At 47.1% G+C, this 14098-nt stretch overlaps 2 protein-coding genes across 18 annotated transcripts in view; one reads left to right on the top strand and one right to left on the bottom strand.

Annotated features, from left to right (window-relative positions):
• IFT140 (intraflagellar transport 140) overlaps nucleotides 1-985 on the top strand; it is a 250730-nt gene extending 249745 nt beyond the window's left edge. For 6 of the 10 annotated variants that reach the window (XM_043494327.1, XM_038420191.2, XM_043494328.1 and 3 more), the window contains one exon: nucleotides 308-984. In XM_043494327.1, coding sequence (XP_043350262.1) covers nucleotides 308-514 — 207 coding nt within the window. In that variant the 3' untranslated portion in view covers nucleotides 515-984. Of the gene's footprint in view, nucleotides 1-307 lie in introns of all 10 variants that reach the window. The other 4 variants (XM_038420185.2, XM_038420186.2, XM_038420187.2 and 1 more) reach the window with 2 other exon arrangements.
• Nucleotides 986-1302: 317 nt separating this feature from the next.
• TELO2 (telomere maintenance 2) overlaps nucleotides 1303-14098 on the bottom strand; it is a 46235-nt gene continuing 33439 nt past the window's right edge. For 3 of the 8 annotated variants that reach the window (XM_043494336.1, XM_043494340.1, XM_043494333.1), the window contains exons 17-21: nucleotides 13772-13863; nucleotides 9525-9624; nucleotides 8964-9028; nucleotides 7968-8083; nucleotides 1948-3888 (exon numbers count right to left, since the gene is read on the bottom strand). In XM_043494336.1, the coding sequence (XP_043350271.1) occupies nucleotides 3785-3888; nucleotides 7968-8083; nucleotides 8964-9028; nucleotides 9525-9624; nucleotides 13772-13863 (477 nt within the window). In that variant the 3' untranslated portion in view covers nucleotides 1948-3784. The other 5 variants (XM_043494335.1, XM_043494334.1, XM_043494337.1 and 2 more) reach the window with 4 other exon arrangements.

Raw genomic sequence — 14098 nt, 5'->3', positions numbered from 1 at the left:
TAGGCTGGGAGGTCTGAGCCTAGCAATCTATATCTGTATGGGAGGGATAACTCAGTGGTTTGAGCATCGGCCTGCTAAACCCAGGGTTGCGAGTTCAATCCTTGAAGGGGCCATTTAGGGATCTGGGCCAAAAATTGGATTGATCCTGCTTTGAGCAGGGAGTTGGACTAGATGACCTCCTGAGGTCCCTTCCAACCCTGATATTCTGTGAATGCAACATATCTAGATGCTTTTTGCCAGGCTGCTGTGATATGAGAATAACAAGAACACATCTCATGCCTGATGCCCTACCATCCATTACCCCTAGGCCTACAGATACTTGGAGGAGATGCGGAAAAGAATTCCATGTGTAAACCTGACCTACTATGTGAATGAACGGACCATTGAGGCAGTTCACAGAGGGCTGGGCATTCCCTGGAACCAGAACCCTGTCCCAGAACGAATTCGCCACAACAGTATGGAAGACAACAAGGAGGTGGAAGAGGATGTAGCTGATGAAGTTGAGGATCCCTGATGGCTTACTGCGTAAGCTGGCAACATTCACATTCAGCTGTGAGGAAGCCTGGCCATTGTTACAGCACTCAGCTACTTGGTCTAGGCTTGTTAAGGGCAGAAAGTCAAATACTTCACTTAATGCACAGCCTGATGCTGTAGTTTGCTTGGATCATACCAAGAAGATTAATTTGTTATGTATAAGCAAAACTGTTAAAGCTCAAGCATTAAGTCAGTGCAGAGGGACAGGTTAGGCCTCAGACAGCTACAATTAATCTTTCTTTTATATTGTCCAAATTTAGAGATTTTTAATACGTCAATAAATTTTTAAGGAAAAAAATGAATGTCTGAGCATAATTATGGGATTAGGAGTAGCTGATGCCTTGAGTACAGGAGCAGCAGAAAAGTGAGTGCTGAATCAAGCATGTCTAGCTCTGTCTATGCATACAGAAAGCAGTTTAGTTAAGACACTTCGCAATGATATGACAAGGCCTCAAATAGTAGATAGCTCTGGTCTGTTAAAGAACCAACCACTAGGACAACACAGTGAGCTGTTCTCTGAGAGTCAAATCTCAAGGAAGCAAGGCTTTGGTTATTTAAAAAAAAAAAAAAAAATTGAGAGAGAATGGGCTCAGCAAGTGCCTGAGTCATGCAGAGCCGTGTCAAAATTCAAATCAGTGACCTTCTACAGAAGCAGGAGACTTCTTCCCCTGTTAACTAGTCCCTCTAGATCTTACATTTAATTTAGCAAAGGATCACTTGGAGTAGAGCTTGCAGTTACAAAAGAAGAAATTCTACCTCCTCCACTCCTGCGTAGGCTGGAGTTTGAGTAATTTATCCTGCAGTTTTAACTTGAAGCCTTTCCCAAACCAAACCCTGGATTTAAAGTGGATAAAGTTCAAAACCCTTTGCTTGATTTTAATTGGGGAAAATATTCCTACTGAAATGTCAGGACCAGTCTCACGGGGCTCTGTTCTAGAAGGAGGAGACAAGCCCCCTACCTAGTGACTGAATATCTAGATTAAGCTTGCTTTGCAGCTTGAGACAGGATCAGACCTGTCAGAGTCTCTCCCCCTCAATCTCACCTTAGCAATGTCCTTATCTATGGCCACATCTACACTTAAAAGCTTACAGAAGCACAGCTGTATCACTGTAAGTGCTTGTGTAGCTGCATTATGCCACCAGTAGAGCTCTCCCAGTGATGTAATAAAACCAGCTCAGCAAGTGCTTATGCCAGTGAAATTTAGGTCACTGAGGGGATGCTAGCATAGACATGGCCTTAGTCCCTGCTGTAAGAAAAACGTGTTTTCAGCAGCCACCTAAACACATTCCCTACTACAGGAGGGTTGGAGTGGCTGGTTTCCTTTGTGAGATTTCACAAATATTGAGCAGTTTGGAATAGGATGTTCAAGGGGGACTGAAATGAGTTATGCCTTAAGAACAAGACATTCCAGCTTTCAGCAAGTTTCTCTTTAATAGAATGCTAATATAGACCGTAGCATGTGAACGCTCAGTCTCCTTCCTCTGCTTGCAGCTTCCAATCATATTAAGATTATTCACACCGGAGGAAAAAAGACACCGTGTAACTAGAACCCTGCCTCCCCCACACCAACCCTGGTGGACAGTCTCTGCTCCAAGGTTATGCACATTTTCAATTCGCAGGAGCCCACTGGGGATGTTCACAATGTGTAACTCTTGACTAGAATCATCCTCTACAATGAACCACTCAATCCACAGTATTCCTGCCAACAACAACAAAAAAGTATGGATTAGATGAATGGACGATAAGGTGGATAGAAAGATGGCTAGTTGTTGGGCTCAACAGCTCGCTGTCTAGTTGGCAGCTGGTATCAAGCAGAGTGCCCCAGGGGTTGGACCTGGGGCCAGTTTTGCTCAATATCTTTATTAATGATCTGGAGGATGGTGTGGATTGCACCCTCAACAAGTTCACGGATGATACTAAACTGGGGGGAAGAGGTAGATATGCTGGAGGGTAGGGATAGGGTCCAGAGTTACCTAGACAAAGTGGAGGATTGGGCCAAAAGAAATCTGATGAGGTTCACCAAGGACAAGTACAGAGTCCTGCACTTAGGATGAAAGAACCCCATGCATTGCTACAGGCTGGGGACTGACTGGCTAAACAGCAGTTCTGCAGAAAAGGACCTGGGGATTACAGTGGATGAGAAACTGGATATGAGGCAGCAGTGCACCCTTGTTGTCAAGAAGGCCAACAGCATATTGGGCTGTATTAGTAGGAGCATTCCCAGCAGATCAAGGGAAGTGATTATTCCCCTCTATTCAGTACTGGTGAGGCCACATCTGGAGTATTGCGTCCAGTTTTGCCCCCCCCCCACTACAAAAAGGATGTGGACAAATTGAAGAGATAATCCAGCCAAGGGCAATGAAAATGATTAGGGGGCTGCAGCACATGACTTGCAAGGAAAGGCTGAGGGAACTGGGCTTATTTAGTCTGTGGAAGAGAAGAGTAAGGGCGAGATTTGATAGCAACCTTCAACTACCTGAAGCGGGGTTCCAAAGAGGATGGAGCTCGGCTGTTCTCAGTGGTAGCAGATGACAGAACAAGGAGTAATGGTCTCAAGTTGCAATGGGGGAGGTTTAGGTTGGATATTAGGAAACACTATTTCACTAGGAGGGAGGTGAAGCACTGGAATGGGTTACCTAGGGAGGTGGTGGAATCTCCATCCTTAGAGGTTTTTAAGGCCATGCTTGACAAAGCCCTGGCTGGGATGATTTAGTTGGGATTGGACTAGATGACCTCCTCAGGTCTCTTCCAACCCTAATCTTTTATGATCCCTCCCAGGAGGCTGGTAACTAGTTTGCCAAAGGCTGACAGCTGGGAGACCCTCAACCCTTCACTACAGAGATGCCATGGAGCTGGCTCCATGAGGTAAGTGGCCACATCCACTCCTGTTTTCATTAAAAGAAGTCTGATGTGAGGTCTTCATTATATTTTTAGCTGAACATTTAAATTTGCCAAGGCTATAAATAGATGGTGCAGAGTGTGTTGGAGAGGGGGACGTGCAGAGAGGATGGCAGCACTAGTCCACTTTCCTACATCTGTACACTCAGTACCAGATAGAAATAGCTCACCAAGTTAGCCCCCACTACAAAGTCCAGATGCCAAGTCATGCTCCCTGGCTTTAGATCTACACCGCTCCCCTTTTCTCCTCCAGCCAGGTGATTGGTGAAGGGGTCCAGCAGTACCTATGAACACCCAGTTGGCAAATGTGTTAGGTGGACGTCACCTCTGTTTTCAGTTTCCCCCCTACAACTAGTAAGGGATACTTCTGAGTTTCTTTAGCAGGTTCTCCATTAGCAGCAGGTTCTGCCAGGCCAGCCTCCTGCAGTCTCCATCTGGGTCCTTCTCTGCTACATCTGCAAAAGAGGATGATGCCATTATTTGACAGCGAGAGAAAAAACAAAGATGCTCTTTACAGTCCTTTCCTGAACTGCTGAAATCCAATAACAGTGAAAGAAAACTAACACTCTGGGCTAGTGTTCAACACTTCTCGCACTGCTCAGAATTAGGCCCAGAAGCTACTCAACTTATCTCCCGTGAGATACCTACACTCAGATTGCTTAGACCAAACACTAGTTTTAGCCTATGTTGCATGCTCACTCACTCACTCAGGTGCACACTAACGCTTAGAATGTTAGTTCCAAAATGACTGGCAATGGGGCAGGTGATGAAGAGAGCTTGGAAACCTGACATCAGGGCAAAAAGGGTTAGGTTTTAAGGCAGCTTCTAACTCGTGTGCACATATTCTGTTCGTACACAATCACCAACAAATCATATAACCATGTGCACAAATGGGTGTAGTCGAGAATAAGAATAGCCCTTAAGTATCGCTAGCAGTCAGCTGATGAAAGCATAAGACAGGCGCAAGCGATCCTGGTGCCTTCACACAGACCTGGCGCTGTGAGCAATGTGTAAATGAAGGCATTTGCAGAACATCCATGAAACTGTTATTCCAGGGGCCCATAATCAGCTCAAAGTAAAAACTCAGGATGCACTCAGGATGTCAGAGCAGGAGGGAGTCTGGAAGAGCAAAGAGTCTGTGTGAGGATATCCTGTACGCACAAGCAGTGTGCTCAGAGCCCAGCACTGTGTCAGCCTAAGCACATGACTCACACGGATGGAGTAGGGTTATTTATAAACTCAGGGAGAGCTTCAGGCTGGTGTTTCCATACTTTAGGTGTGGGAAGCAGCCATATGAGAGTGTACAGCCCCAGTTTATTAGCTCAGAGCCTGTGATATGCAGCTGGAGAGGATGCCATAGCATGGAGCTTGAGCTAACTATGCTGCAAGAGAAGGTAGGGAGAAAGGAAGGGGAGTAACCCTGCACCTCAGAAGTCCTGACATGAGAAGAGACACACTCCCTGCGAACTGCTCCAGGCCTCGTGGGGTGAAGGGGATTCCCTCCAAGGACCTCTGCAGCTGAGCCAAAGAAGGGATCATGTCTTTTCAAGATGATGGAGTAACTGAATTTTAAGGACAGGTCCTAGCATAACCTACCCAAGGGGATGAGGCAGAATAAGGAAAGTGGCACATTAAATGCTGCTTAGAACTCTCATCCTCAAAATGCTCTGCAGCTGAAGCTTATCAGAAGTGACCAATGCAAGAATGATGTGCCTTCTCCAACCCAGAGCAGCTTCTCCCATTCAGGGATGGCCATCAATTCAGCATTTCCCAACCGGTGCTCCTCAGCAGAGGGAGAGAGACAGCCCAGTTGTTTGTTGTTCCAAGTGCAGAGGAATTCTGTAGTACCTGCTGGAAACCACTGACATTTTAATATCAGAGGGGTAGCCGTGTTAGTCTGGATCTGTAAAAGCGGCAAAGAGTCCTGTGGCACCTTATAAACTGACAGACGTATTGGAGCATAAGCTTTCATGGGTGAATACCCACTTAGTCGGATGCAGACTTTCTAATGGCATCCAGGGCACCGCATGCATCAGACTGGTTCCATCTGGGATGAAATTAGAATGTAAAAGTTCTTGGGGCAGGAACCAAGGCTTGTGTATATGAGAGGGCTGTGCAGGCTTCTGGTGCTGGATGTGCTGCTATTATTATGCTCTTATCCTGCAGTCACCACCATGCTATCTGAACTCAGCTGTGCAAACTGCCTCTGTACAAACATCACCACTGATACACCGAATCTTCCTAGCACCAGAAGAGGCATCCGCAAGACTAGTTTCAGACACAGAAAGGAGGTGCCGCTATCCCAGGCCTTCCCCTCTCCCTGCCAAGTACAGCTAAAACTATCAGCTAGTTAAAAGACAGACAGACCACAACACTCCTTGAACTGAATTCCTCAGACATTTACAACATTCGTGGAAAGACTCCCCTTGATCTCAGGAACATTACACCAGAGGGAGGCAGATTTCTCAGCACACACCATGTCATGGGAAACGTGGAGTTTCTGGCCCCTGTGGCTGCTCTTGCCCTTTAAGAGCACAGAGCTATATAGCCTGCAGGGATCAGAGACCGGCTGTGTCAGTGTCACTTCCGCCCCAGCCCCCATGGGAAGCCAGTTTTCTAAATGTCAGGATGGTGAAGGAAACCAACTGAGGGCAGAAGAATAGTAAAGGGCCCAATTAGCACACAGAAGTGCATCCAAACCTAGCCCGAGGCTGAGAGCATACAGTGCCATTTCCTCTTTCAAGTTTCCAGCATGTCACCTCAAAGGCAGTGCTGTGTGATACGTGCTGCCTCGTTATGCAGACCATGCTCCTGCAGTGCAAGCTGGCTGAGTCACTCACTGTTTTGTAGACCAGATGTTTGTTCCCTCAGCACTAGGAAAGTTGGAAGAAAGGACCATGCCCTCCTGCTCTCATCATTTGCCACCATGAAAACTGGTATGAGGATGCTCCCCATCCTCCATGCACCCAGTGCACCTGGGCTGTGCAAATTCTGCCAACCCAGGAGCACACTGCTTACTTATCAGAAGTTCAAGGTCTGCAAGTATTTTAAAACATGAAGGTCCAGCCTACAAGTCCATGGAATATGAGGGGATATGGTGCTTGGCATAAGTGCACTGTATTCTGGGACCTGGAGTCGCCGTAGGCCGTATTTCCCTATGGAAGGTGAAGGTGACTATGTTAGAATACTATAGGCCATATTTGGCCCAAGGCTTGCACTTTGGATGTCTCTGCAACACACCCTCCCTTGCAGCAAGGACTGTACTGGATTGATAATTTGGCCCCTTCTTAACACGAATGATACATGCACTTCCACATGAGGCTCTGTTCAGCAGCACAAAGAAAGTAGCAAAACATCCCTTCATAGAATATCAGGGTTGGAAGGGGCCTCAGGAGGTCATCTAGTCCAACCCCCTGCTCAAAGCAAGACCAATCCCCAACTAAATCATCCCAGCCAGGGCTTTGTCAAGCCTGACCTTAAAAACTTCTAAGGAAGGAGATTCCACCACCTCCTTAGGTAATGCATTCCAGTGCTTCACCACGCTCCTGGTGAAAATGTTTTTCCTAATATCCAACCTAAACCTCCCCCCCATTGCAACTTGAGACCATTACTCCTCGTTCTGTCATCTGCTACCACTGAGAACAGTCTAGATCCATCCTCTTTGGAACTCCCTTTCAGATAGTTGAAAGCAGCTATCAAATCCCCCTCATTTCTCTCTTCTGCAGACTAAACAATCCGAGTTCCCTCAGCCTCTCCTCACAAGTCATGTGTTCCAGTCCCCTAATCATTTTTGTTGCCCTCCGCTGGACGTTTTCCAATTTTTCCACATCCTTCTTGTAGCGTGGGGCCCAAAACTGGACACAGGACTCCAGATGAGGCCTCACCAATGTCAAATAGAGGGGAACGATCACGTCCCTCGATCTGCTGGAAATGTCCCTACTTATACAGCCCAAAATGCCATTGGCCTTCTTGGCAACAACAGCACACTGTTGACTCATATCCAGCTTCTCGTCCACTGTAACCCCTAGGTCCTTTTCTGCAGAACTGCTGCTTAGCCATTTGGTCCCTAGTCTGTAGCGGTGCATGAGATTCTTCAATCCTAAGTGCAGGACTCTGCACTTGTCCTTGTTGAACCTCATCAGATTTCTTTTGGCCCAGTCCTCTAATTTGTCTAGGTCCCTCTGTATCCTATCCCTACCCTCCAGCGTATCTACCTCTCCTCCCAGTTTAGAGTCATCTGCAAACTTGCTGAGGGTGCAATCCATGCCATCCTCCAGATCATTAATGAAAATATTGAACAAAATCAGCCCCAGGACCGACCCTTGGGGCACTCCACTTGATACCGGCTGTCAACTAGACGTGGAGCCATTGATCACTACCCATTGAGCCCAACAATCTAGCCAGCTTTCTATCCACCTTATAGTCCATTCATCCAGCCCATACTTTAACTTGCTGGCAAGAATACTTGTGGGAGACTGTGTCGCCTTTCTGTCCTACAGACACTACACCCTGTTACCACCACCACTTCCCTCACCTGCCAGCCAGGACTGGGTCTCCAAGAACTCGTCTGTCATGTCCTCCAGCAGCCGCTCACTAGGGACACTGAGGAGGATGGAGGAGACTGCAGACAGGAGGCCCTGACGCACATACCTGGTGGAGAAGCAATGATGCAGTGAGAGGCAGCAGCTTCCCTCTCTTCCTTTCCCCTACACACCATGTTAGCTGCTCTTCTCCAGACAGTGTGTTTTACTGCAGTGCCCTCGAGTTTCTCACAGATGGCTACCGCCAGCACAGCCAGACCCTAGTGAGCACAGATTTAAAACAGAGCTGGCAGACCTGGTCCCCTTGCTCAGCTCTATGCTGCCACCCAGCAGAGCTGGGGCCAGTCTCTTGCTCCCTGGACCAGAAGAGGCTGGGAGCCTGTGGAAGCCTGGGCTGGGGGTGAGCTGAAAGGTTACTAGATCTGCTCAATACCCTTCCAGCTGTGGAGGGTTAAATCCAAATCCACTCCCACTCTGAGCTCCTGCAGAAAAAAGCACCTCAGAAATATTTTACATGGTAAAGCCACCTCAGGGATAACTCAAGAATGGGTCCAAAAGGTTTCTGCCATGCTTTCTACATGCACTGACTGTGCCTCTGGAGAGAGAAGACATACGAGAGGTTTCAGATCAAAAGATGAGTGAGGTCCCAGTACACAGAATTTGGCAATGAAAGTTCCACCTTAGCCAAAACTATCGATACTGTGATCTGAGAGTTAAAGGAGTGTTTAGTGCTGATGGGGCTCCCAAGGACAGCCCCCATCTCCTGTCCACATCAATCTCTTCTGCCCGCATGAGGCACTGCAGGCTTTGCTCTAATATGGAGCAGGGAGGGAAAGGGGGCAGAGGTGAGCTAAGAGAATGGTGCATTAAATCATCCACGTAACCTCAGTCAGGCAATACTCTCCACCTGAGAGTGAAGAGTCCCAGTAAGAGCCCTCGAGCTGATTATCTTCCCATCACCAAAATAACCACAGAAACACACAACTTACGAGTCTGTGTGGAAGCGCAGGGCCCAGACGAACTCCAGCAGTGACTTTCCCATGGCAGCAGCCGCCTGCAGGACAGGATTGAGGGGAACAGTAAATAGGTAGCTTCTCACACACTGACCCACAAGGGATATTGACTTGTCCACAGCCAGAACCACATGCAATGGGAAAAAGTCACCCAGATGGGTCGCTGGGGAACCCAACGCCTCTTATAGCATTCAGCACATACCGAGTTTTTTTCCTGCCTTCAGGCCCCTCTTGGGAAGCAGGAAGGAAACTAACTCTTAATCCCATTTTGCAGTTGGGGAAATAGGCAATAAAGATACATGCCCAAGTACACGCAGGGAGCAGAATTCAGGATTCCTAGCTCCTAACCCTATTCTCTGGCCAGCCCATCCCCCAGCATCTGCCAGCTGCTCACTGGTATGGCATCCTCCTACACATTGGGGTCATTCCCCAATGAGTGCAGCAGGCACCATGCTCCAATGCCACTTCAGAGGCCATCTCGGGGCTCACCCACACTGCAGTCAGCAAGTGCTGCATTATGGGCCTCAACTTCCTTACCACAGCGTGGATGGCAAAGTACATCAGGATTGCCAGAGTGTGCACCAGCCTTCCCAGCACAAGGTGATCGTCTCCCAAAAGGTCAAAAGTCACCAGAGGCCTGCAATGCAAGACACACAGTTCCTTTGGGTTGGCAAGTTTTCTTACTGCCTTTTCAGACCTGCCAGAGCGTGGCTTGGAAGGTCAGCAGGAAACACTGTCCAGCCGGTCACTGGCAATCTCAGTCCTGGAGACAGTGGCTACCAAAGTAAAATGGAAAATGCCTCCCGCCACATCTACTGGCTCCCATGCGCCTCCCAAAGTGTGCTCGGAACATCACTGCTCACTGTCTGGCCAGGGGCACTTCTTACTTGGCTTTCTGGTGAAGTCTGGCTGAAGTAGAAAGAAATGCATACAAATGCCAGGTCTCGTTTTCTTGTTGTAAACAATCAGAACTGAGACTGCATTAATGCTCAGGCAGGTTAGGACTATACTCAGGCCCTTAATTACCTTAGAGCATCCTTACCTGACTAACATTAAACTGCTGCCTAGATTTGGTCAACTATGAATCCAAGCACCTGGCAAGGTGGAGGAAGCAACACCATGGCCATGGGGGCTACCCAGGGTCACAGACTGCAGCTCCTTACAGTTGAGATGCAATAGCTTGTAGGAATGTTGCCTGATAATCATGCATAGCACCAAAACTTCAGTCATAAACGTCCTTCCATTACTGAACGAACTGTCTGGACTGTGAGTGTGTGTCAGAACCCCTTGTGGCCATTCAAAGGAACTACTGCTTAGCACCCTCCAAAAGCAAAGCATCACTCTCCATGCTCCACCTCTTTTCCAGATACAAAGCCCTGTCCATCAGATGCCTGGAGTAGGCTAGAGCCATCCAAATGCTTCTCAGGCATCCCTCATTGTACCTCCTGCCTACACAGCCCTGCTGACAGCTTATTTTTTATTACTGTAGTTTCAATCAGTGGAGTGTATTTAAAGAGGATCTCAAAATACTTTACAGATATTAATTCATCCTCATCACCCCCCAGTAAAGTAGATCAGAGTTTTCCAAAGGACTGGAGAAGGATAAACATAGTACCCGTCTTTAAAAAGGGGGGAAAAAAGAGGATCTCAGAGAATTATAGACTAGTCAGCCTAACTTCAATACCTGTAAAGATACTGGAACAAATTTTTAAATTCTCAGTTTATAAGCACCTAGAGGATAGTGGGGTTATAAGGAATAGTTAACATGGATTTGCCAAGAACAAATCATGCCAAACCAACCTAAAATTTCTTTTGTCACAGTTCCAGGCCTAGTTGATGGGGGGCAAGCTGCAGACGTGATATATCTTGATTTTAGGAAGGCTTTTGTCCCTCAAGACATTTTCATAAGCAAATTAGGGAAATGTGGTCTACATGAACTTACTATAATGTGGGTGCATAACTTGTTGAAAGGCTGTACTCAGAGTACTTATCAATGGTTTGCTGCCAAACTGGGAGAGTATCTAGTATGGTGCTGCAGGGGTCTTTCCTGGACCCAGTACAACTTAATATTTTTTGTTATTGACGTGGATATTGGAGTGGAGTGTATGATTATAAAATACGCAAGTTGGGAGGGATTGCTAGCCATTTTCATTGATAACCCCCAGAGCGTCCTCACTGTTAGAGATGGGCTGACTAGTACTGAACACAGTCTAGTGCTTCTGTTCTCTGGTCAGTTACAGAAAATGAACATGACAATCTGAAAGGTTCTCTTTTTTTGAAAGGATCAGCCCTGTAATACTGGGAGCTCCATATTCCCCAAGGATAAATGGGGCTTCAGTATTACCCACAGATAGAAACTAGAAACAGGAGATTCTGCTGAAATTCAACCTCCTGAATCTTGGGTTCGTTTCCTAGCCCCAGTACAGCTGAGACATGGCTTGGTTGTGCTCAGTACACTGCAGAGCAACTTAAAGAACACCCCAGTAAAACGATTTCCTATTTTAATCATTGCTTACTGCTCAAATCTATAACCAAAGTAGGATTCTCTACCATTTTCTCTCCCCACCCATGGACACTCGCTCAGTTGCCTTTGCATAGCCACTAAAAATAACAGGCCCTTTTTAAGGGCACTGATACATTTGTTGGACGAAAATAATCGGACTTAGAAAACTGTTCCAGCAGAACTTCTTCAGGGGCTGATCCATGGTCTACTGAAGTCAGTAGAAATCCTTCCACTGAATTCAGTGGGCTGAGGATAAGGCCCTGAAAACCACTGCACATTACTGACTAGTGAATTAGTGAGTAGGGAAACTATGAGCAAAGCAGGGATATTATAGTCAAGTAAGCTTTGTTCAGATCCTCTGACAACTCTAGTTTTATTTTTGATATTTCAGAATGCACTGTAGTTTAAAAAAGAAAAAAAAAAAAAAGGAAGCCACCTTGGTCTGAACCATTACTGCAGAGCCGTCCTGCTACTATAAATCTCTGAAAAGAGGGAAGAAACCACCTGTGTGTGTGCAGACTAGCAAGCATCTATCCTCCATTTTATCATCCTCCAATAAGCTGACCAGTAATAGCTCAAGATCCAATTTCACTGACTCCAAACATGGGAAAACAGGACCTGTAATTCATGCAGGTTCTGGTCTGCTCTAATCCAGCTCCAGAATGGCTTGCTAACACTAACACCATACTTCAGCTTGCAAAGAAGTCTATTTCCACCAGCCCTGCTTGTTAGTGTACATTTTCTTGCTGCAAAGCTCTTTGCTCAACTAGGCATACATTTCCAAGAATGACCAGTGGTTTAGGTGCATCCATTTCAGGATGCCCAACCTAAGACACCTTAGAGGATCCTGATTTTCAGAGGGCAGGTTCTCAGCACTTTCTGAAAATGAGGCCCCTTTAATTTGTCTCAATTGGGCTCCCAAATCCCTAGTTACTTCTGAAAACACAGGCCCTCGTCCCAATTCACTGCTGTATTATGTCACTTTGGGAAGGGACATAGCCTAGGAGTTTGAATCATAGAATATTAGGGTTGGAAGAGACCTCAGGAGGTCATCTAGTCCAATCCCCTGATCAAAGCAGGACCACCACCAACTAAATCACCAAAGCCAGGACTTAGTCAAGCCAGGCCTTAAAAACCTCTTAGGATGGAGGTTCCACCACCTCCCTAGGTAACCCATTCCAGTGCTTCACCACCCTCCTAGTGAAATAGTGTTTCCTAATATCCAACCTACACCTCCGCCACTGCAACTTGAGACCATTGCTTCTTGTTCCGTCATCTGCCACCACTGAACAGCTGAGCTCCATCCTCTTTGAAACCCCCCTAAGGTAGTTGAACATTGCTATCAAATCCCCCCTCACTCCTCTCTTCTGCAGACTAAATAACCCCAGTTCCCTCAGCCTCTCTTTGTAAGTTATGTGTCCCAGCTCCCTAATCATTTTCGTTGACCTCCACTGGACTCTCTCCAAATTTGTCCACATCCCTTCTGTAGTGAGGGGACCAAAACTGAACACAATACTTCAGGTGTGGCCTCACCAGCACCAAATAGAGGGGAATAATCACTTCCCTTGATCTGCTGGTAATGCTCCTACTAATACAGTCCAATATGTTGTTGGCCTTCTTGGCAACAAGGGCACACTGCTGACTCATATCCTGCTTCTTGTCCACTGTAATTCCCCAGGTCCTTTTCTGCAGAACTGCTGCTTAGCCAGTCGGTCCCCAGCCTGTAGCGGTGCATGGGATTCTTTCTTCCTTCCTAAGTGCAGGACTCTGCACTTGTCCTTGTTGAAGCTCATCAGATTTCTTTTGGCCCAATCCTCCAATTTGTCTAGGTCTCTCTGGACCATATCCCTACCTTCCAGCGTATCTACCTCTCCCCCTCAGTTTAGCATCATCTGCAAACTTGCTGAGGGACAATTCATCCCATCATCCAGATCATTAATAAAAATGTTAAACAAAACCGGCCCCAGGACCGACCCCTGGGGCACTCTGCTTGATACCGGCTGCCAACTAGACAGTTGAGCCCGACAATCTAGCCAGCTTTCTATCCACCTTCTAGTCCATTCATCCATTGAGCTGTGGACTGGTATGCGGCACTCCAGGAGTTTTATTCCTAACACTGGCACGAACTCCCTTGGGGGCCTTGAGAAAGTCACACCACCTCTCCGTGTCTCAGTTCAGTCACTGAGTGACATTAATAGAGCAAGGTCAAGGTTCACCCTCACAGTCATGTGTTGCCATAGTCCCTTGGTAAGCCAGGACCCCGAGGCACTCACCATCTCACCTGTCAAAGTTCTGAATCAGGGGGAAGAAGAAATGTCCAGCTAAAGAACTGAATTTGTTTGGGCCACAAGCCGGTTCCACTAGAGACTGACCCTGTCCAAAAGAGAAGAGAGGTTTAGAGAGGAGAAACAGCCAGCCGCAGTAAGCGCCTCTGAAGGGGTTACGTGACCTTACTCCTCGATGTCATCAGACCTCGCTGCTGCGGAGAGGGGAAAGCACAGTAGTAGCAATGTTTAGCACTGAAGTGTCTTTTGTTCCTTGCAGTGTCCTGACCTACCACTGCTGCTCTCCTAAGCTCCTAACATTGCCTCTGACTGGCATTTCCCAG

Source organism: Dermochelys coriacea, chromosome 10, assembly GCF_009764565.3.
Source record: "Dermochelys coriacea isolate rDerCor1 chromosome 10, rDerCor1.pri.v4, whole genome shotgun sequence".
NCBI classification, from domain to species: domain Eukaryota; kingdom Metazoa; phylum Chordata; order Testudines; family Dermochelyidae; genus Dermochelys; species Dermochelys coriacea.
Note: the sequence above shows the minus strand (reverse complement) of the source record. Positions and strands in the feature narration are given on the sequence as shown.